At 53.7% G+C, this 24,030-nt stretch overlaps 2 protein-coding genes across 5 annotated transcripts in view; both read left to right on the top strand.

The window, feature by feature from the left end:
* Window positions 1–2,947, top strand: part of PHF2 (PHD finger protein 2) — a 69,209-nt gene extending 66,262 nt beyond the window's left edge. For all 4 annotated transcript variants that reach the window (XM_047700742.1, XM_047700740.1, XM_047700741.1 and 1 more), the window contains 2 exons: window positions 65–434; window positions 1,058–2,947. In XM_047700742.1, the coding sequence (XP_047556698.1) occupies window positions 65–434; window positions 1,058–1,146 (459 nt within the window). In that variant the 3' untranslated portion in view covers window positions 1,147–2,947. The remainder of the gene's footprint in view (window positions 1–64; window positions 435–1,057) is intronic.
* PTPDC1 (protein tyrosine phosphatase domain containing 1) overlaps window positions 1–24,030 on the top strand; it is a 643,782-nt gene that overhangs the window by 408,828 nt on the left and 210,924 nt on the right. The gene's annotated exons all lie outside the window — the stretch shown is intronic.

Genomic DNA, 24,030 nt, shown 5'->3' with positions numbered 1-24,030 from the left:
CCCTTTTTGCCACTGGGGACTAGCTCTTTGGCGTCTGAAGTTGGCTCCTATGCTTCCTTCAAAGGAGGAGCAGAAGAGCAGGAAGAAAAAGAACACCAAAAGGAAGCTGGCTCCCAACACCCCCTCCCCCTCGGCCTCGGCCTCCACCACGTCGGCCTCCACCACATCAGCCTCCACCACGTCGGCCTCCACCACCCCGGCCTCCACCACCCCGGCCTCCACCAGCACGGCCAGCAGCCAGGCCTCACAGGAGGGCAGCTCGCCCGAGCCCCCGCCCGAGGCGCACAGCAGCAGCCTGGCGGATCACGAGTACACTGCAGCCGGAGCCTTCTCAGGGGCCCAGGCTGGCCGTGCCTCCCAGCCCATGGCCCCGGGGGTCTTCCTCACACAGAGGCGGCCCTCTGCGTCCTCCCCCAACAACACCGCTGCCAAAGGTACCGCTCCCGCGCGCCCTGAGCAGCCCTGCTCTCGGTCAGCACTGCAGGGACCTCGGCCTGCTCTGTCCCACCGTGGCCCTGGGTCCGTAGCCACGTGCTTGGCCCGTGTGGGGAAGAAACGGTCCCTCTCAAGACCCAAGAGCTACGGTCCCTCATGGGGCAGAGGCCGGGCTGGTGGCCTCGGCGCTGGAGCCTGGCTTGGAGTTGGGGTGCGGTTAGCTGTTTGCCGAGGGTTCTCTGGGTGGGGCGTGAGGGGATCCAGGCTCCCCTACGCGATTTGGCAGTGGGACTGCCGACTAGGTCCCTTGGATCCTCACTCTCCCCAGGCCCCTGATCTGCCTGCATTCTGGCCATAAGACCCAGCTGGCCACCGACACGAGGAGCATGGCTCCTGCTGCCGGGTGGGAGGATGGGCCTCACTCTGGAGTGATGCTGTCCCCTGTCCCTGTCAGCGCAGCCTCAGGCAGGGCACTCTGCCGGCCACTGGTGGTTCTGCACGGTCTGGAGTGGCCGGGGCTCAGGTCTTGGAGGTCCATCTTCCGGAGACAACGGAGGTCTAGTAGGGGCTCCTCTGGTCTCTCGCTCACCTGGCATTTTCCCATCTCCTTCCCTGCCTACAGGAAAACGTACAAAGAAGGGCATGGCCACCGCCAAGCAGAGGCTTGGGAAAATTTTGAAAATTCATCGGAACGGAAAACTGCTCCTTTAAAGTTTGGAAAGCCAGGATCCTTCCGCTCCGCTCAGGACTCCCGGAGCCCCGCTAGAACATCAGCCCCCAGGAGGGTGGCCGCGCTGCCTCACCCCGGGGAGGGCCTGGCCCCCTCCCAGCCACCACTCCCCCCATACGAGCATCTGTTGCTTCAGCAGGCAGAGCTCACCGATGTGGACAGACATCCTTTCTCAAGTTGCTTAGAGTGACCAGTTCCCGAAACTCAGCCCTGCCCGTTTGAGGACCATTCCAGTTTCAGGAGAGCCTCCAGGCACCCCTGACTGTGGGTGTGATCGCAGGGCTTCGGCAGCTCTGCTGGGAGCACGAGTCCTTTGAGGAAGGAGGAGTGAGCCAAAGCTCACCAGGCCCAGAGTCTGAGCTAGCCACAGGCTGGTAGCCTCCAGAGGCTTAAAAAAGGCAAAGAACACTAGAGAGGAAGAGGAGGAGAAAGTGGGGTCTTATGTGCCCCCCTACTCTTCCCGAGTGATTCTCAGACAGTCCAGAGAGTGTGAGGCCCGGCCAAGAGAGGGGATTCTGTGCTCCCCGGCCGGGGGCCGGCGGGCCGGATGGTGGGTGTCGTGCCCCGAATGGCCAGGGCCTTTCTTGGGATGCTGGGGCCGGCAGCAGGGTCAGTGTGTTAGTGGCTGGGGGCGCCGTGATGGGGTTCCCCTGGAAGGGTCAGGCCCAGCCACGACGTGGGGCCTAGGGGCCCGGGCTAAGCCATGAGGGTGGGCCCCCGCTGCCCCACCGGCTACACTCCGAGAAGCACTTCTCAGCTGAGACACCCCGCCTGGCGGGGCGGATGGCGGCGGGGCGGCCCGAGGACGCGGGGCCCGGCACGTCTGTCTGTCATCTGTCCGTGTTTGGTGTCGAGTCCCTGGGTGGACCCTGGACCGAATGTCCGCCCGTCGACACAGAGGGGCTGGAGTTGTTTCTCAGGCAATCCTGTATTTTAATTTTAGATCTATCTCCTGAAGCATATTTTTCATAGAATGTAGCGTGTAAATAGCTTTTTCAATAACTTCTTTTTTATAAGAGTAAAAGTATCTTTAGGGATTTCTTTCTAGAGAGTCCGTCATTAACATTTATACGAGTTTTTTGCCGAGTATGATGAGCACTTGGTTTTTGCCTTCTTTCTGTTTACTGTTCCTGTTGGTGTTACTGTTTTCTTTTAGGAACTAAGGTATTGCCTGAAAAACAAGTGGGTGTGTGTGGAGCCTTCTGTCTGTCTTTGCAGCAGCAGCCGTGCGCGAGACCCGCTCCAGACGCGACGGGAGAGGGCTCTTCGACTCGGACACCAGCTCTTTCTTTCCTTCTCGTTGGCGGAGGGGTGGGGATGCAGTTATTTTACTTAGCACCTTGTGAAGTGTTTCTGTGTTTTGTGATGCTGTAATTTATTAATGTTTGTAGCTTTTTATATTTGTACATTTCTTATGAGCTTTGTTTATACGCCTGTCCCCAGGGGCCGTGTCGGCGAGGCCCGGCCCCGAGGCTGGCTGGCGAGCTCGCCGGGCGCTGGCTGCGCTCACTGTGCCGTCCTGGCGTCCGCGAGGCTTCCTTTCCCGTCCTTGTTGAACATTTATATAATCTAACCCGGCCATCCAGCTGTTCTCTCTCTTTTATTTTTTAAAGTTTATTATTATTATTATTTGGCAACATGTACATTTCTAACAAAGTTTACCGTGGCTATTAAAGTGTTTTATTTCCCAATTCATATTACTCTTGTATCGAGTCCCTAAGGTCTAAGGCAGCTTAGATCAAAGTTTTAAAAGAGTAAAAATATTTCAGGTTTTGTACAGAACCCTGTCTGTGTCATTCCTGCTCATCGGCCAGCGGCGGCTCCCGTGGTGGGGGTGGCGGGAGGGAGCCCCAGGGGCTGGGGGCGCAGGCCCAGACCGGGGATGCGTGGGCCAGCCATCCCCTCGGAAAGCGTGCTCTGCTCTGCACCCCAAAGCTGCAGCTCCTGGCACCAGCCTGCAGGAGCCGCCAGAAGAGCCCGTGGGGATAGGCAGCCTTTAGAGGCCTGGCATCTATCCATCGGGAGCCTCCAGAGGCACAGCTGAGAGCATGGGGGTGGGGGGGGCAGGGCAGAATTCATTATGTACCATGTGTTACGAAATACAGAACTGTAGCACCTGGTGCCCTCCTCGCCTCTTCTGTCTGAGCTTTGGTTCCCTCCATCCTGCTGGGTGTCCAGGCAGATATCCTCTATCCCACACTGTGGCTGAGCACCTCCAGGACCTCAAGGGAGCTCAGGGTGGGTCAGGGTTGGGCTCCAGGCACCCATCCTCCTCCCTGGAAGGGGCTACCCCTCTGTTGGACATCTCAGACATCTCTGGGCCCTTGGACGTGGCACTCTCCCCAAATACCTGACCCCGCAGTTCCCTCTGCTGGATCCCACATGAAGTGGCGGCCTCTGCACACTCCCAGCCTGGCCGCTCATCCTGCTTGCAGCTCCCTCATCCCGGCCTATTTGTGCGGCTATTAGGACTGGACCTTCAAAGGTCGTCTGGGATCTGGGTTCTGAGGCCCAGGGCCCAGGGAGAGGCTCCCAGGGACCACCCAGCATCCTCTGTGCCCCAGGCCCCTTCCCGGGCTGCCCTTGGGGAACCCTGTTGCTGGGTGCCCGGGCCTTGCCCTCTGCCCTCACCAGGGCCCCGGGTGCCTGTGTGAGGTCCCCACAAGGTCCCTGGCTGGGTGTGTCTGAGCGCAGACCCCGGGCCTGCATCTCTGGGTGTGGCTGTGCGGGGACAGCGGGGGCTGGGTGCTGCTCTGGCCTCCAGGGGTCTTCTCCCTTCTCCGTAGGTGGCTGATAGCCCCAGACAATAAACTGGGAGGGGGGTACCGAGCGAGCTCCCAGCACAGCCTGCAGACCTGCTCCTCACCCAACAGCCGACCCTCCTAGCAGGCAGGCTGGGGGGTCTGGCCAGCCCGTCCACAGGGCCCCCAGGGACCCCACTTAGTGCGTTCGTACAGAGGGCCTGGCTCTCTGGCCACCAGGCCTCCTTCCAGATTTCACCACTGGCCTCCGGGGCTTTCTGACGCGGGCGCACACTCGCAGGCCACAGCGGCTGGAGGTCAGAGGTCCCACCCCCAGAGCCGTGGCTCGGACACGGCAGGTGTGTGCGTGCGCGCGCGGGCAGGTGCGTGCGTGCGGGTCACCGCGAGGTTGGGCGGCTCCTCTCGCTCCTCTAGAGCCTCGCGTGCAGCCGCGCTCACCGACGTTCTGACGCGAGGCCCCGGCCCGCCATTTCCCAGCGGCCTGGCGGAAGCGCGGCCAGCACAAGCGGAGCACGGGCCCGGGGAGCCCCCCGCCCCAAGCAGAGACAGAGCCGCCTGACAGCCGTGGGCTTCGCAAGGGCAAACACGAAGTTGCACGCCAGCCGTCCGAGCCGTCGGAGCTGTTTGTTGCTGCAGTGGGCCTGGTCCGTCCGGTGGCACAGGGGCCGTGTCGCGCGCCCCGTGCCTCCCCTCCGGTAAATACGCACACTGCTCCCCAACTCGGCTTTCAGAGTTCAGCCGCACTCCGTGGGCGCAAACCCCTGCTGCGTGCCCGGCGCTGTGCTGAGAACCTTCTGGAGCCATCATCGAGGCCCGCAAGAAGCCCATTTTACTGAGGAGGTCACCGAGCTCAGAGGAGGGGCCCGCTGCCCCGCCTGGAGCAGAGCCCAGGTCTTGTCAGCGCCCGGACCTGCTCACCCACCAGGTAAGAAAGGGCTTCTGAGAGGTTTCCTGGAGCGCCCGCGGCGGAGGGTCGGGGTACGAAAATGTCGTTAGCAACGTGAGCAAAGGCCCCAAGGCAGGAGACGTTCCTGTGGGACTCCCGCCCTCACCCAGGGCTCCTCTCCCCTGGGAGTCGTGTCCATGCAGGCGGGACCTCAGCACTGGGGGCAACCTGGTCTGCTTTGCACCACTGCCTCCCTGGGTGCCTGGAGCCTGGGGAGGAGCCAGTCCCAAAATGAGCAGGAAAGAAGGGTCCCCCTTGGTGCCTTGGGGAAATACCGAGAGTGACCACGAGGGGGCAGGGGAGGGCCGGGAACCAGCCTCCGCGGGCGATGGTTGCGGGAGCTCGGTTAGCTCTGGTGTGCGAGGGGAGGGGCAGGGGGTGGAGTTGGCGCTGGGGCTCCTGGCCTAGGGGACAGCCCCCTCTCCAGAGAAGTGAGTGGTCAGCGCGCTGCAGTGCAGGCAAGGGGGGAAGCACGGTCCCGTCGGTGTTGTCCTAAACTGCGTAAGCGGCCAGTGCGCCAGGGCCTGTGCCAGCACCAGCCATGTATTGGTGCGCTCACACTTGCAACTGTCCTCTATGGAAGGTCCTAGCACTGTCTTTATCTTACGGTGGGGAAACTGAGGCACGCAGTCTCGCAGCTGGTGGAGCTGGGATTCAGGTCTAGGGAGACAGTTCCTGGGTCCTGGGGGAGGAGTTGTGCCAGGGCAGAGAGAAGGGGGCTGCTGTGCAAAGGCCCTGAGGTTGGGGCAAGGTGGGGTGCCATCTGATGACGGCTGGAGCAGGGGGCCTCAAAGTTGGGCAAGGCAGCATGGCCAGGCCATGCTGTGGCACCTGGAGCTTGTAAAGGGTACTGGTGCCATCCCCTCGCTTGGCTTTCCCCTCCACCACGAGGGTCTCTAGTTCTGAAGGCTACACAAGGATCTTCAAGCCTGCCTCCCCCTCTGGGCCCCACCCATCCCACTCTGCACAGCCCTGACTAAAGAGCCCTCTTTGCAGATAGGGAGACTGAGGCAGATCCTTTGCAGAAAGTCTCTGTCCTCCTTAGGTGTACGAAGGAGAATCAAGAGGGCAACCTGTCCAGGGTTTAAAAAAGGATGCTACTGGCATAAAAATCCAGGCAGGTTCCCAGTCCTGTGAAAACAAGTCTGCGTGGCAATAATTCCCAGTGATAACAGTGGTGTAAGATTCCTATCAAATACCATACTGCCAGTGTGGCTGCCTTTCCTGAGCGCCTACTGTGTGCTGGGCAGAGTGCTTCAAGCTTTCCCACTGCTAATCGCTTACCACTGTGCCTCCGCCTCAGCGTATTGATGGGAGGCTTGGAGTGTGGGGCTGAGAGATGGCCTTTGAGCAGAGGACCTGAGGTATGTATTGGGTTTGCAGGAACAGCTTGTGCAAAGACCCTGGGGCAGGAGTGATCTTCCTAAAGGATAGTGGGGCACAGTGTAGGTGGAGAGCTTGGTAGCACCAGGGTTCCTGCAAGGTCTTGTCCCTTCCAGAACTTGGCCCAAAATGCTTGCCTTGATGAGTGGCAATATCACTGGCTTGAGGAGCCGTCGGGGGGCACCCTATGCCTGGCTGTGGGACCTCAGGGAGGGCCTCAGCTCCCTCCCCACACAGAGGGGCCACTGGACTCCCACCCCAAGGGCCTGTTGGTCATGTGATCTTGGCCAGTCACTTCCTATCTCTGTGCCTCTTTCTTCTGCTGACTGCGAGCAGAGGGACAGAGGAGGGGCGGCAGCTGGAGCTGAGTGGGAGTGTGTCCCCACTGGCCTGCCCTCCATCCTCGCTGCCACAGCCTGCAGCAGAGTGCCCGCGTTGGGGTCTGGTTCCAGCGGGATGCAGGTGGCCTTACATGGCCTGGCATGGCCCAGGGGCCTGTGTTTGCAGTGTCAGTGCCCAGTTAGACTCGCATCAGCCCCGCAGTCTCCTCCTTCTCTGAGTGGATCCTTACTTTTCACATCCCCAGAGCCTGGTGGACAGATGGACCTGGGTGGGGTGGCCGGGCTGTCGGGCAGCCTGACAAATGGCCTCCCTCCTGGGCCGCTGGCCTGCCTTTCCCAGGCCGAGTCCCGCCGGCCGCCTCATCCAAACATCCCTGGGGATGCCACCTCGGCAGAAAAATGATGCTGTTCCATTAACATCTGACACGGATTTGCAGGCCCCAAACAGACGAGCATGCACGTAAACACCCGGCTCAGAGAGGGATCCTCGTAATTAATCGTCTGCCTGAGCGCCCGCTGGCCTCCCCGCAGCTCCAGCCAGGGTTATTTCAAGATTGCAGTCCCTCCTGGCCCCCCGCAAACTGCATTTCCCAAACAGCGGATGTGCCTGCTTGTAGGAAGGAGAGAGAGGATCCTGGTTCTGTGGGCCTCGACTTCTTCCCTGTGAAATGGATCTTCCTCCAGGGTGGCCACATCCATGCAGCTGCTCCAAGCCCCTGCTCCTTGTCCTTTGGATCCTGGGGGTCCTTCTCACCTGTTCTTCTCCCTGCACTCCTGGACTGGGTCAGTTCTGGCTCTGTCAGATCATAGCACCTGCTGGCTCCCTCAGCTGTCCCAGAAGTCCCCACATTGTCCCCCCTTAGCCCTCCCTGGGACCCCCTATACCAGCCACCCTCAGCTTTCCCCAGGAACCCTACCATACCAGCCCTGGCTCCCTGGGACCCCCCCCCCAAACTACCTGCCCTCGAGCCCCCCCCCCCCCAGGAACTCTGCCCCCACACCAGGCCTACCTCCCTGGGACCCCCTACCAGCAGCCCTCCAGTCCCCCAGGACCCTCCCCCACACTGGCCCTGCCTTGTCTCTGTCTCTGATTTCCTTTCTTCTGATTTCCACATTCAGCCTCATACATTGTCTTCTCTGGTTGCTGTCCAGCTCAGTAACCTTCTGTGGCCCCCCACTAAGTGCCTGTGGGGTTCCCCACATCTCTCCATCCTCTCAGGGCATCTGCTGGATGATCAAAGTGGTCCTGTCCCAGCCCATGTCCCTCCTGAGGACAGTCTCCAACCCCACCCTCTGCTGGGCGCTGGGGCTGAGTGGCTGCCAGGCTGTGGGCGAGCCAGGTGGGCTGAAAAACCAGGCACCTGGGAGGAGAGAGAGATGGGAAAGTGGGGAGGGGGGTTGTGAGGAAGGGGGCTCTAGGTAGATGGATGTATGGTGCTGGGGACGGGGCTGGGTTGTGTAGACAGGCCGGTGGCAGGAGAGGAGGGGGCTGTGTTGAACCCTCCCCTGCAGGGTGGATTAGGACAGAACAGAGGGTGGCCCTTCTGGGACCTCGGGTTATCGCTGCTTCCTCCTGTGAGGCCGCTGTGATTCATGGCTGGGGGGCTGAAGGGCAGGCTGTCAGGGGCATGGCTAGGTCGGCAGGGAGAGATGCCAGTCACTTCTTCTGTAGTGAGTTGGGCTGACCTGTCCAGGCAGGCTTAGGGCCCCTGGAAGCCCAGATGGAAAAGTACAAGACTCTAGGTCCTAATGTCTTAGTCCCTGAGCCCATTCCAGACCAGTGCCCTCAGTCCTTCATACTCCTGAAGCTCATGCCCTCCTAGATGCTCTGTCTCACACCCAAAACTCAGCTGGTCTCAAATAGCAGGGACCTGTTTTCCTGGGTGGCTGTGGGGAGCCTGAGCTCTGGGGCTTAGGACATGGACCAGGCCCAAGAGAAGTGAGCAAGCACCTCTGGGGCTGGTAGCATTGTCCCTCTTTCCTTCTGCCTACAGACTAGTAGATGACTGAGATGTGACACCAGTGACTCAGTAGCCTATCTAAACCGTCATGCAGGCTTATGGGGGAGAGAGATCACGCCCCACTGAGAAGTTCTTTGGGATTCTAGGCAATGGGAGTATTGCCATTTGAGCAGGTTGGTACAGGGACACATGTCTGTGTTGGAAGCTCCTTCTGGAAGCAGATGTGGAGAACAGACAGTTAGGGCTGGGAGGAAGCAGAAGGTCCAGAATGAAGGGAGATGGCCATAAGGCCTGAGCTGAGGCCAAGACTATGTTCATCAGGAGAACAGGACTGGTTAGAGGACTACTTAGCCTGCCCATGAAGCTTTCAGAAATGTCTTGCTGAGAGATGGAACCAGTTGAGGAATAGACCTCCCACCCCCGAGAACAGAGCTGTCCAGTGAAATCATTTGCAAAGATAGAAATGTTTATATAATGCAATTGAGCACTTGAAATGTGACTAGTATGACTGAGTTCTGAATTTTTTTTTAAGATTTATTTATTTGAGAGAGTGAGAGAAAGTAGGGGAGGGGCACAAGGAGAGACTCTCAAGCGGGTTTCCTGCTGAGTGCAGAGCCTGATATGGGACCCAAACCCATGACCCTGGGATCATGACCTGAGCCGTAATCACTGGTTGGACACTTAGCCAACCGAGCCACCCAGGTGACCCAAGTTTTCTAAATTCTTAACTTTACTTCAATAGACTGCTTTAAGCTTTACCTTATATATTCACATGAAAAAAAGCAATGAAGTTGAATGAAATTAGAGGGTATAGTGCTAAGTGACATAAGTCAGAGAAAGACAATTATATGATCTCACTGATATGTGGAATTTAAGAAACAAAACAGAGGATTATAGGGGAAGAGGGGAAAATAAAACAAGATGAAACCAGAGTGAGAAAAACCATGAGAGACTCTTAATCATAAGAAACAAACCGAGGATTTCTGGAAGGGAGGGAAGCAGGGGGATGGGGTAACTGAGTGATAGACATTAAGAAAGGCACGTGATGTAATGAGCACTGGGTATTATATAAGACTGATGAATCACTGACCTCTACCTCTGAAATCAATAATACATCATATGTTAATTAATTGAATTTAAACCAAAAATGGGGGGAAAAAAGCAATGAAGTAGAAAGTAGACAAACAATAGAGAACATTAGTGAAACCAGATATTGGTTCTTTGAAAGGATCAAAAACATTGATATACCTCTAGCTAGACAGTCTAAGAAAAAACATGGAGAAGATACCAAGTCCTAAAATTACAGATGGAAAAGTGGTCATTACTACAGACCCTACAGACATGGAAAGAATGAAAGAATATTATAATCAACTTTATGAAATAGGTTATACAGCTAACATGGACAAGTTCCTTGAAGGATATAAATAACCAGAGCTGCACAAGGTAGGAAATCAGATTAGTCCTCTGAGTATAAAAACTCTGAATTTGTAATTAAAAAGCCTTTCCCCACAAAAAATTTCCAGGTCCCAGTGGCTTTACTAGTGAATTCTAGAGACATTTCAAAAAGATTTACAAACTCTTTCAAAAAATACAAGATGAGGCAATGCTTCTTATCTCATTTTTGGGGGCCAGCATCACCTGGATGTCAAAATTAGAGACATTACAAAGAAATTATAAAGAAAACTATAAACTCTATATCCTTTATGAATACAGACATAAGATTCTCTATAAAGTATCAGCAACCAAATACAAAGCAATATGTATTAAAAAATCATTGTTTAAGTGAGGTTTATCTCAGGAAGGTGAAGTTGGTCTAATATTCTCAGATCAATCAATGTAATTCATCATATTAAAAGAATAAAGAAGAAAACTATATGCTATATGATTATCTCAGTAGACTAAAAGAAAAGGAAAAGTTGAGTACCCATTGAGGACAAAAAATTTTCAGGAAACTGGAAATAGAAGGTAATGTCTTCAATGGATGTCCTGATAAAGGACATCTATTTATAGAGAGAAGAAAGGGTATTTCCCCCCAAAACAGAATGGAACCCTCTTACCACTTTCATTCAGGAGTATACTTAGCAACTGTAATAAGGCAAGAGAGAGAATAAAAGGTCTACAGACCAGAGAACATTCACAGATCATGTACCTTAATAATCCCTCAAGAATCTATAAGAGAGCTACTGGAACTCATTTGAGTGAAGACCCATAGCATAAATCAGTTTCTTGTATAATGCCCAACAAAAGAAAGAGGAAAAAGTGATGAGTGGACAGTTTGGCAAAGGTCACAAGATACGAGGTCAGTGTTTAGAAATCAACTATATTTTTTATGTGCTGGCAATAACTACCAGAGAGTGAATTTTTTTTTAAAGATTTTATTTATTTACTTGACAGACAGAGATCACAAGTAGGCAGAGAGGCAGGCAGAGAGAGAGGAGGAAGCAGACTCCCCACCAAGCAGAGAGCCTGACACGGGGCTCGACCCCCGGGACTCGGGACCACGAACTGAGCAGAAGGCAGAGGCTTTAACCCACCGAGCCACCCAGGGGCCCCCCAGAGAGTGAATTTATAAAGCAGTACTTGTCGCAGTAGTGTAAAAACATAAAATACTTGGGAATAAATTGAACAAGAATATTTGCAAGACCTATATACTGGAAACTACAGAAACTGCTGAGAGAAATCAAAGACTTGAATGAACAAACAAAATTAGACTTAACACTGGTTGATTTCAAAACTTGACATAAAGTTATAAAGCCATATTTTACAGATAAGTATACAAAACAATGTAGCAGATACAGAAAAATGGAACTAGATAAGATGTCTATAAGTGAATTCACATGTATATGTATGTCCAACTGATTTTCCATAAAATTGCCATGGCAATTCAACATGGAAAAGAGTCTTTTCAAGAAATGTTACTGGAAAACTAGATATCTGAACCCTGGGCCTTATCTCATTCATAAAAATTAAGGCCAAAGGGGTCAGAGACTTAACTTAGAAGCTAAAACTACACATCTGCTAGAAGAAAGCATAGGAGTTCTTCACATAGTTGTATAGGCAAAGAGTTCTTAGACACAAAAGGAACAAAACATAACACTAAAAACTGACAAATTGATCATCAAAATAAAAATATTTTGCTATGTGTAAGTTTCTGACAAGAACATGCAAATATGAGCCACATGAAAGACATAAACCTGTAGATCCAAGAGGCTGAGCAAATGCCAAGCAAGAGAAACCCAAAGAAACTGACACCAAGCAGGATACACTGGAACTAAACTTGTGAAAATACAGACAAAGGTCTTTTTCAGAAGTCAGAGAGAAATAGCGTGTTGCCTGCCAAGAGCCACCTCAGGCAACAGCAGAGTTCCTGACTGACAGTGGAGCTCATGGAGAAAAGGACCATCCACCTCACATCCTAGTGGCAGCAAAACTTTCCTTCAGGGAAAGAAAGGCTCTCTCTCGGAGGGCTAGAGAGAGAGATGGTTTGTTGTTGGTGCACCTGTGAGGGAGCTCTCCAACAGAAGGAGGCCCAGACCTTCAGAAAGGAAGGAGGAACAACAGAATAGGCAAAAATACAAGTAAACAAGAAGTAATCACTTCACCTCAAGGGTTTCATTCATCAGGCACCCTTGGATGTGGTGCTCCATGTGTATAGAGGAAACAATTCGGAAAATCACATTTTAAAATTTGGGAGAGGAGAGGAAATCTGAACAGAAATAAGGTTTCTGCACTTCACCCAAACTGGCAAAATATCTCCACCACTGGCCTGTGATGACTAATGTCCGTGTGTGGTAGTACCCAGAGCAACCATTAACAAAACTATACAGACTCAAAATTACCATAAAACATCACAAAAAATGTTCAAGTAACCCACAGAAAAACAAGAAAAAAAAAAAAAGAGGAACAAACACCAAAGGAACAAATGGAAAATAATAATACAGTGACAAACTTAAGCTATGATATAGAAATAATTGCTTTACACAAAAATGATCTCAATATGTCAATTAAAAGACCACAGATTGGCAGAATGGATAAAAACTATTCCAGTTTCCAGCTGTTCTCCAGAAACTCACTTGAAGCATAATGACACAGATAGGTGGAAAATAAAAGGATGGGAAAAGATATATGCGTTCCAAGCATTAATTCACAAAAAAGATAACTGGCTATATCAGTGCCACATAAAGTAGCATGCAGAGCAGGAAAATTTACCAGGGACAAAGAGGGACATTACATAATGAGAGAAGCACCAATGCACCAAGAAAAATACAGCAGTCCTAAATGTTTATGCACCAAACAGCACATCTCCCAAGTACATGGAGCGAAACCCAGAATTGCTGAAGGAGAAAGACTCAGCAAGACACAGAGCTGTCATTCAATATGGTGGAATACACATCCTTTTCATACAGCTGTGGGCATTTACCAGAACAGGCCATAACACAAACCTCAACACGTTTGAAAGAATAGAAATCACATAGAGCATGTTTTTTGACCATAATTGATTCATTTGGGAAATCAATAAGGTGAAGACAAAAGTAACATGTCCAAACACTTGGGAAGTAATCAGTACATTTGTAGGTAACCCATGCCACAAAAAGGAAGTCTCAAAGAAAATACAAAAGTGAGAAGAACTAGGTGAAAAATAAAATGGCGACATGCCAAAGTTTGCAGGATAACGTGAAGGCTATGCAGACAGGGAAATCTGTAACACGAAATGCTTACATTAGGAATGAGAAAAGTCCTCAGGGAAATAATCTACGTTTGTACTCCCAGAAATGACAAAAAGAAGAGCGAAATATATCCAAGGCAATCTAGAGAAAGGAAAGAGTAAGAGTAGGGATCTATAAGACTGCAAAGAGGAAAATAATACAGAAAATTAAAGTTGAAGCTCTTCTAGCAAGACTGACTAAGCCACATACAGAGAAGACCCAAATTTCTGACAGAAGAATGAAGCAGGGCATCACGAGAGGTCCTGTAGCCACTGAAACATAACAGAGAAATACTGAATAAAACTTATAATCATGAATTTGACAACTTAGAATAAATGCACAATTCCTCAACACCACAAATGACTGAAGTTCAACCAAGATGAATGAGACAAGCTGACTGGTCCTGTAAAACCATTGAGTAAATTGAATGGGTAATTTAAAAGCTCCTGAAAAATAAATCTTTAGGCCAAAATGATTTCACTGGAAAATTCTAACAAACATTTAATGAAGAATTAACACCATTTGCACATAATCTCTTTCAGACAAGAGGAGGGAATACTTCCCAGCACAGTTTACCAGGCCAGGAGCTTCCTGGCAGCCAAACAGAAAGTGTACCAGAAGACAACTAAATACTAATCTCTCTCATGATTTTAGAAGCAAAAACCATCCACAAAATATGACCAAATCAAATCCAGCAATGTGAAACAAAAATCATACACTCATAGCAGGATAATTCAGGGACTGCATGGCTGGTTCCGTATTTTAGAATCAGTCAGTACAATCCACATCAACTGGTTAAAGAAGAAAAATCATATGATGATACCAATTCAGGCAGGAAAAGCATTTGACAAAATTTAACACAAATTCATGATTAAAAACAAAAACCAGAAAACTAAGAATTAGAGGGTTGATCTCCCTCAACTGTCTCTGCAACTGGAGGGGAAGAAATTAAACTGTCCCTGTTTGCAGGTGACGTGATTGTCTACATCGAAAATTGAAAGGAGTCTACAGAAAGCAAACCAGCCCTTCAGAGTAATAAGTGAGTTCAGTAAGTCAGAGGATAAAGGTCAAAATACATAAGTCAACTGTACATCTTTACAGTAATGATGAACATTTGAAAATGGAAATTACCATGATACCATTTATGCTCATTCCAAAGATAGTAAAATACTTAGGTATAAGTTTGATGAATGAGCACAGGATCTGAAATGCTGGTAATGATAAAATGTGGATAAAAGAAACCAAAGATGATCTCCATGAATGGAGAAGACGACACCACGCTCAGGGATCGGAGACCCAGCATGGTACAGTCTTCCCCAGACCTCTCTGTAAATATGGTGCAATTCCTATCAAAGCCTTAAGACGGTTTCTGGGAAACAGACAAACCCATTCTCAAATTCACATGGAAAGGCACACACCTTGAAAAAGTGTTAGGTGTTGGATGGTTTCCCCTCAGACTCATGTGTTGACACCCTCACCCCCTCCCCGTACCTCAGGATGTGCCCTTATTTGGAGATAAGGTCTTTAGCGAGGTGAAAGCCAAGTGAAATAGAGGGGATTACAGTGGCCCTAATCCTCAGTAGCTGGTGTATAGGGAAACTTAGGAGACAGATACAGGATGAGGACACCACCCCCACGCCAAGGGGAGAGCAGAGCCCCCTTCTCAGCTGCAGAAGGAACTTCCCCGTGACATCCTGATCTGGGGCTTCCAGCCTCCAGAACTCAGACAGAATAAATTCTTCTTTAAGCCTCTAGTCTGTAGCACTTTGTCACGGCCGCCCCCAGGAGTGAATACTGGCGGTTATACAGTGGGACCAGGAGGGACCACGCCTCCGTCACCACAGCAGAGGGCATGGGGTGGTCTTGGGAGGACAGACCCAGGGATCAACCGGACACAACAAGAACCCAGCAGGAGCCCCATCAAGGACGGGGGGGGGGGGGGGGGGGGGTGGCTGCCAAAGGAACAAAGAGGGGAAAACAACCTTTCCAGGAACAATGTTGGGGCGATGGGACATCCGCAGGCAGCCAAGGAGCCCAACCTAGACCGCATGCCCAACATGGACACCAGTTCAAAACAGATCATAGATGTAAATGTGAAATGTAAACCAGGAAACTTCAAGAAAAAAATTGGAGAAAATCTTTGGCACCTAGAGTAGTCCAAGTGTTCTTAGGCTTCATATCAAAAGAATGATCCAAAAAAAAAAAAAAAAAAGATCCGTAAAAGGAAAATTGATCAAAAATAAAAACTTTGGCTCCTGCATTGAAAGACACTCTATGACCAGAAGAACAGTTGTCTCCAGATGGGGAGAAAATGCCTGCAAGCCGCATATGCGACAAAAGACCAGTATCCGCAGCATAGAAAGGCATCTCAGTGCCCCAGAGTGAACACGAACCCTCCATTAGGAGACGGGCGCACACTCGGGCAGAAATCAACAAAAGACTACACAGAGGGCAAGTGAGCCTTGTCAGCAAAGGCTTGACATCAGCGTCCGCCAGCAAACGTGATCTTCTTACGCCTCTCAGGACAGCTAGGACAAAGTCGGGTGACAACACCGCGAGCAGCGAGGAGGCTGGGAAACTGGGGCCCTCCCGCGTTCCTGGCGGGAGTGTGGAACCCTGCGGCCGCCCTGCACAGTACGAGGGCAGTTCCTGTTAAACCTATTAGTGGAATTACTAGAAGACCCGGCAATTACACTTTCGGGCATTTATCCCAGAAAATGGAAATTTATTTTCACACAGAAATTTGCACAGGAATGTTCATATCAACTTCATCTGTCATAGTTAGAATCTGGAAACAACCCAGAGGCCTTCCACATGTGCATATGGAGAGGCGGGTGCATCCTGGCCTTGGCGGGCCACTCTGTAGGAAGACGGGATGCCCCCTGCTTCTGGAAGGTGTTCCTGTCACGCCACGTGCTGGCGCTGGGGGAGGCTGGGTGAAGGGTGTACTGTACCTCCTCCTCATACAGTTTTTCTTGCAACCCGTTTTGAATCTATGATTATTTTACAGTAAAAAGTTAAAAAGAGGGGCACCTGGGTGGCTCAGTGGGTTAGGCCGCTGCCTTCGGCTCAGGTCATGATCTCAGGGTCCTGGGATCGAGTCCCACATCGGGCTCTCTGCTCAGCAAGAAGCCTGCTTCCCTCTCTCTCTCTCTCTCTGCCTTCCTCTCCGTCTACTTGTGATCTCTCTCTGTCAAATAAATAAATAAAATCTTTAAAAAAAAAAAAAGTTAAAAAGAAAAGGCAAGCAAAGTTCAGAGGGGAAAAAAAATCTAAACAGGACTTCTATATCCGAAACACAGAAAGAAGGCTTAAACTCAATAAGACAGACACAGCAAAATGGGCAAAAGATCTGGAAATCCTTTCTCAGAGGAAGGCGTTCTGAGGGCCCAGCCGCATGTGGGGTGGTGCTGGCCGGGAGGTGTGAGGCGCAGCTGTCACAGGACACTCACCGTGGGTTGAAGGGAACGTGGAGCACTGGGACTCGCGTCTGGCAGGTGGTATGCATTCTGGTAGTTTCTCACGAAGGTGAACCCACAGCAACCCCAGGACCCAAGCCGGCTTCCTAGTCCTCAGACACACACCCACAGACGTGGCCACAGCCACTGCGGGTGCGCCTCACTCCAACTGGAAACAGCCCAGGTATCAGGTGAGTGCGCCTGGACTGTGGGACTCTTCTTGGCACCACGAGGAGTGAAGCCCTCCCAACCCCGGGCACTCCGGGGTGTGGCAGACATTGCGTGCAGGTCTCTTGCAGGCACCTGGGGCTGGTACAGGGCACTTCTCAGGACGGCGGGAGTACTGTGGCCTCACTGTGGTGGGTCAGTGTCGTGAGTTCCGTGCGCGTGGTAGGTGGGCTGAAAACACCTGGCGCGTCTCGCCCTGCCCGGAGGCCAGCGTCCTACCCTGCTAATGGTGGCTGCCCCGCCGGGCTCTCCAGAATGAGACCATCCACACCAAGCACGTCTCCTCGTGTCTCCTTTGGGCCACTATGCCCGACACACAGACCCGCCGCGGGCCCTTCCGATCCTCTCTCAGGGCCCTCTCCCTGCCAAGGCCTTCCCGCACTCCTGGTCTGTCCACTCCTGCTTTCCCTTGCATTCTGTGGCTCAGACGCTTCCTCCTGTGGGAAGCTCTCCATGATTCCTCAGGCCAAGTGAGCCCCCCCATACCCCCATCACAGCCCCCCCCCCACCAGGTTTCCTCTGGGGGGACCACCCCTCCAGCTAGCACTGTGGCTCTGGTGCATAGGCCTGTCCTGAAGGGCGCTGGGGACTTGCCCTCCCCATGAGGGCGGAAACCTGCATCCAATCTCCTGGGCAGCCATACCTATGTTTGGAAACGTAAGTCTGACAGGTGGGGTGGGCCCGGCGTGCGGGTTCAGGGCTGATTTGTTAAAAGGTTTTATGAAAGCATGCTAAATAGACCGTGCAATTGCAAGAGTGAGTCCTTCTCTGGTGGAAATTACTCAGCCATTTGGTTTTTATTTTTGCAAACGTGGTTCGGCCCTTTTGAACACTCGCTTGATATGCCTTTGCTGCCAAAGCAACAGGAAGATACGCTTTGAGTTCTCTGTAAAACCCCCGTGTAAACACCAGGCTTACGGGTAATTGCAACACAGCGCCGGCTTCGGGGGCCTTCCCGTGGCCCTCCCTCTGACTACTGCCCAGCCCCAGGCCCCTACCCACCCCACAGCGCCCACCCCAAAGCCCGCAGGGTCAGTGCGCCCGTCAGGTCCCCACACTGGGGGGGACCGAGGAGAGGTGAGGCTTCCGGAAGGGGAAAGGGAGCAAGGAGCTGCCATGGGTCTCTGGCCTTTGGACACCCCATCCCTCCCAGTTAGCTCTTACTCATGTTGGGTCCTGGGCCCTCAGGAAAGCGCCCTGCCTGGGCTCCATGAGCAGCTCACCCAGGCCCCACAGCCAGGCCTGCCCTTTGCTGCCTTCTTGCTGGCCCTGCACTCCAGAGCTCCCGGGGAGTCTTCTGAGGCCAGTGCTGACAGTGTGTGCCTTTGCCCTCACCGGACTGGGATGGAGCCTGTACCGCTTGGGGAACCTTGGCCTGGGTGCAAGGCATTCAGATGGACATTTTAACCAAAGCCTCAGATACTGCAGGTGGGCCATTCCAAAGGCAGAATTGGAATTCCCACAACGTGGCCCAGCAAGCCCCAGGGAGAGGGGTCAGGGCTCCCATGGGAATTGAGGGGCTGATCTCTGCCCCTGGGAGCCTGAAGGAATGGGGTGGGGGGGGGGGTCACAGGAATGGCCAGGAATGGACTGTCATGAGGACCCCACTTGGCTTCCCAGAGCCCACACCCTGCTCTGGGCAGCATTGGCTGCTGCCCCCGGATGCAGCGTCAGGTTCCAAGTAGAAATGGGAGGGACCATAGGATGCCTTGCCCCCCTTGGGGCGCTGGGGAAGCATGAACGGGCCGGGGTCCATCCCAGGCAGGCACAGGGGTCCCCTGAGGACATGGAAAGGGACAGATGTGGGTGGCCTCCCGGGACCCAGAGGAGGGGGTGTGCAGCCATGTTGTTCACACCTGCCCAGCATCCCCCACTTTCTCCCTCAGTCCCTTCCCAACGGATCCTTCTTTCCCTCCCTCCCTCGCCCCTCCCTAATGGTCATCCCCCCTCCACAGCTGCTGGCCCCTGGAACCCCTGCTCCAACCCAGCCAGGCTGGTGAACAACCCCCATGCCCAGTGTACCTGACCACGGGCTGCTGTGAGCCAAGCCCCTGGGCCAGCCTGGGGAAGGGGCTGGTCAAGTGGGGGACATTGGGATGGGTGATGACTGTGCTTCAGGTGGGGCAATCCCAGGGTGTGGGTGTGACCATGGTGAGGGCGGGGTTGTGTGTGGCCCAGGCAGGGGCCCCTGAGCTGTCCTGTCTCCCAGGGGCCAGAGAGCTGGAGGGTCCCCTTGTCCAGCCTCCACCCAACTTCTGTCCCGGTCAGACACTGCCTCCCTTGCTTTCATGCCTGTCCACCTCCACACACAGCTCTTGGCTTCACCCACAGGGCATGTCCCAACATCCCAAGTAGGGTCTGACTTGGAAGACTTGAATACTTGGGGCCTTCCAGAACCTTCTGGAAGTTCTCTATCACAAGCCCAGCAGCACATCCAAGGGGAGATCTCACTTTCTGAGGGACTACCAGAGGATTTGCAGTCATGCTGAGTCCCACCATCTGCTGTGCTGTGCCTGTCCCTGCCCAGTGGCCCTCGAGGCGACAGGCAGGTGGTATACGCAGGATTGGATCCGGGTTTTCCTCCCTGGCCCCAGAGCTCCCACCCCTTTGGTAAACCACTGTACTACCCCATTATTGCATGACGAGTGCCAGCCGTGGCAATCAGGCTCACGTGGCCCCTGTCCCCTGGAGCTTGTGGACGTGTCTCAAGAGGCAAGACCCCGGGCAGGACAGGCCAATCTTGCAGAGAGGGATCCTGTGATGGGGAGTCAGGGAGGGCTGCTCTGAGAGTGTGACTTTTCACCTGGGCCAGGCCTAGCCAGAAGGCCTGGGGCGAGCACAGACCTAGGCCAGGGGCTGTCATGGCATCTGGAGCACCTCTGGCAAAAGCCTTTGGGGCACCTGGGCTTCGAGGGTCTGAGAGCCAAGGAGTGACCCCAGAGAAGAGGTGGCCTAGACGGTCTTGACGAGATGGCAGTCATGGGGGAAGAGTAACCGGGTGTCCCACAGGCCACTTCCAGCACAGCTGTCCCCCCCCCCCCGCCCACCCCGCCCCCTGGCCACACATGAGGTCTGCAGGGCCTGGCCCCACGGGGACCTGGGTGACAATGCCAAGGCTGCTCCCACCCCCTGCTCCGGGAACCCTGTGGGAGCCGCGGGTGGGTGGAGAGGATCAGAAGCCCCCAGCCCGGCCTCACCCATCAGGGAAACATCACGTTGCTCTGGAATGAGGTGGTTTCGAGCAGCCAGTGCAAGGAAATGGGTATTTATGTAACGGTGGGCATGGTTTTTATTTTCCCTAATTTTCAGATTACTTTCGATTAGGCGTCTTCAGAGTAGAAAAGACTTGCAGTGAAATAGATCCTGCCTAAATCATTACTGCCCCCGCCCGAGGCCGCCTCTGCAGACAATTACCCCGACCCCGGGGTTAGGGGCGGACTGCAGGCCGGGCACGGCCGGCCAGGAGGGCCCCGGGCCCGGCCACACCAGCCTTTTGTGCTCCTGTGGACACACAGTGGCCATTGATTCCGACGTCCCTCTGGCCAGAGGGGCTGGGGGAGGGAGAGGAGGGAGTCATTCTCACCAACATCTGGACTCTATCTCTTCTCCCTGCCCCCAACTTGGGACAAGGCGCGGGAGGAGGAGAGGGAAAAAGGAAAAAATGCCCAGGCCGAATTAAAATGCTTTCATAAATTTTGCACCAGAAATGTTTTGACGTGAATATTTTTGTCAGTCCCCAGCGTGTGCCAAAAGAAACTCAACTCCACACGACAGCTCGAATATATTCTCTAGATGACTCTGCAGCGGCTGGGCCCCAGCACCTGCAAGGCACGCGGGGCCTGGGGCCTGGCCAGTGGGCAGTCGTGAGCGGGGAGGGCAAGACGGGAGTGGAGCCGGACGGATGGGGTGGAGGCGTGTTCACACCTCCAGAGGGGGTCCCACACATGGTAGTAGCAGTTTTCTTCTGTGAAGCTGAAAAAAAAACAGTCATTTTTGGTGTTCTTTTTTTCTTGACTATGTTTTTCCCACTTTCCTATATTCAATATGAATTACTAGAAAACCATATAAGAACATGCTTCTCTTCTTCAGCAAATTGGGGATGGAATTGTTTTATGATGCACTAACCCCATTTCTGGGTGTACCCCCAAGGGAACTGAGGGCAGGCGTTGGCACGCGCATGTTCATGGCGCCACTGCTCTTCATGGCTACGATGTGGATGAACAGACAAGCGTGGCATGCACGTGTGTGTGCATCCGTGGGCACATGGACAAACCGTGGCATGCATGTGTGTGTATGTGTGGATGAACAGACAAGCTGTGGTGTGCGCATGTGTGCGTGCATCTGTGGACAGACAAGCCACGGCGTGCACACATGTGTGTGTGTCCGTGAATGAACAGACAAGCCGTGGTGTACATGTGTGTGTGCGCGTCTGTGGATGAATGGACAAGCCATGGCATGCACGTGTGTGTGTATGTGTGTGTGTGTGTGTGTGTGTGTCCGTGGATGAAAGGACAAGCCGTGGCGTGCACGTGTGTATGTACATCTGTGGACGAATGGACAAGCCGTGGAGTGCCGTGCAGCCGTAAGCAGGAGGATCGTGTTGCCTGCTATGGTGTGGAGGAACCTCGAGGACACTGCAGTTCGTGAAGGAAGCTGGCCACAAAATTACGTATTGCAGGGCGTGTCTAAAGTAACTAGATTGTAGAGGCAAAAAGTCAGCTAGGCACTGGGGGCCAGGGGAGCAGGGGGGGTGTGAGTGCTTACTAGGGACACAGTTTTGCAGGATGAAAATGTCATTTTTATCATTGCTGTGCAATCCCAAGGGTGTGCTTGATGACCCTCGACTTAAAAATGTTTAAAACAGGACATTCATGTTCTGTGTCTCTCAACACACACATGGTCCAACGGATGGTGTTTCCTCCTCACCAAATCCATTACCCCTTGGGCGCAGGGACCCCAGCAAGAGGCTTTGCCTAGGGGCTACAGTCTGGAGGTCTGGCTGGAGCATAGCTTCCTCCCGTTGGTGGTCTCAGATGGCCAGTCGGTGAGGTGGGCGCCGCTCTTCTCAGCACCGGGCGATGAGGACGGTGAGGGTGGCCCTCAGCCAGTATCGGGCTGTAAGGGGCTGGGGTGACTCTGAGGAGCCAAGGTCCCCTGCAGATGCCCAGGGGCACCCAGTCAGGGCCATTCCCAGGGAGCAAGGGAGACCTAAGCCGGGCGGTCCCCGAGCCCCAGGTGGGAGGGCATGACCCCCAAGGGTTATGGCACAGTGGGCTGCAGGCATTGGCAGTCGTGCCCCCCCTTGTTCCAGGACCCATGGTGGCTGAGGTCAAGCTCCTAATTCCTCTGTGACTCAGTTTCCCCATCTGTAGACTGGGGTGGTGATGTCAGCGTGCTGACCTCGGGCTGCCCCGAGGATGGAGTGGGGCTGCTCTGGCCATGGGGCAGTGCCAAGCCTGGCAGGGGGATCAGCCAGTGTTGCTGCAGAACTCGCCTTGTGCAAGTGGATAATCATGCCGTCTGAAGTCATTTATACCTGAAAAATGGGGATCCCATGAATTCATTCCTTGTTTCTTCCAAAATACGGAGTCCCAGGCGCCTGGGTGGCTCAGTGGGTTAAAGCCTCTGCCTTTGGCTCAGGTCGTGATCTCAGGGTCCTGGGATCGAGTCCCACATCGGGCTCTTTGCTCAGCAGGGAGCCTGCTTCTCCGTCTCTCTCTGCCTGCCTCTCTGCCTACTTGTCATCTCTGTCTGTCAAATATTAAAATCTTAAAAAAAAAACACACAAAATATGGAGTCCCTGCTCTGTGGGTGAAAGGGATAGGGCAGGAGGTGCTGAGGAAGGTGTTGGACAGCAGGTGTAGATCCCATGGGGCAGGTTTCTCTGGGAGAGGCGCAGCCCTGGGAAGGGCGGAGAGGGCGCGGGCGTCAGGAGCCGGTCCCTCCGTGCACCCATGTGTGCCCAACTTTGCAGCTGGCTGGCGATCAGAGCTAGTTCACGGTCCCAGGACTTGTATGCTGAGCAGAGCACTTTAACGGGGTGGCTTGCTGTGTGCCTGCAGGGACTTCCTCCCTCCGAGCGCCACCCTTAGCTCCACAGTCAGCCCAGCGGGAAGCAGAGGAGATGCGTCTCTTATGGGACTGGGCATCTGGCTGGGCTTGGTCCTCTGTCCTCGGTGTGGAGACACCTGGGACAGGGAGGCTCCTCCAGCAGCATCCATGGGCCCAGCCCCCACACGTCCCCCCATGAATGTCACAGGAGCTGAGTCACAGTAGGTGATGCTGGAGACCAGGGGCGTCCCACACTGCGCAGAGTATGGCTGAGCGAGAAGACAGTCTTTTCCTTCCCATCTGCTGAGGCCTGGGGCTGCTTGTTACTGCCACAGAGCTGAGACGGTCTTGACGGCTGCGCACACATCGTGGAAGTATCTGGATCACTGGAGTTTCTAGGAAAAAACAGGAGTTCTGGCCCCATGATCCCAGGCTCCCGCATGGCACCGTGGGCGGACTGAGTGGCAGCTTCATGTGGGGGCAAGGCCTCGCCACTCTGCCTCACTTTCCCCGGTGCATTCTCTCATGCTACCACCCTGCATCGGCTTTTGCTTCCCCAAAGGCCTCTTGGGGTGCCTGTCTCTGTCTCCCCGGGACTGTGTACTCCTTCTCCACAGGCAGCCTTAGCCTCAGCTGCCCTGACCTGTGGGGCTGTTGCCCTCCTGGGACGTCTGCATCCACTGCCTGGTGGCTTGGGGGTGGGGGGTGTTCATAGCACATCCGCTGTCTAACACCCTCCCGCGCTCCAGGGATGACATTGTCTCTAGGGAGGAGCCTCCCTCCCCACCCCCGCCTCTCCCGGCCCCAGCCAGTGCTAGGAAGCCCGGCCACACCCCTGGCTGTCTCCTTCAGTTCTGTGGGAAGATTTTGTTGGAAGAGCTCAGAAGGAGGTGCTAGGTGTCTGGGTAAGAGGCTCAGACTGGGGGGGGGGCGCCCCAGTGAGTTCACAGCCTCGAGAAGTCAAAGCCAGGGCCCACCTTTACGCTTGGGGTTTCCTTGTGTGGCTCCCCCGTGGGAACCCCAAACTCC

The sequence above is a fragment of the Lutra lutra genome, chromosome 13 (assembly GCF_902655055.1).
Source record: "Lutra lutra chromosome 13, mLutLut1.2, whole genome shotgun sequence".
NCBI classification, from domain to species: Eukaryota; Metazoa; Chordata; class Mammalia; order Carnivora; family Mustelidae; genus Lutra; species Lutra lutra.
Note: the sequence above shows the minus strand (reverse complement) of the source record. Positions and strands in the feature narration are given on the sequence as shown.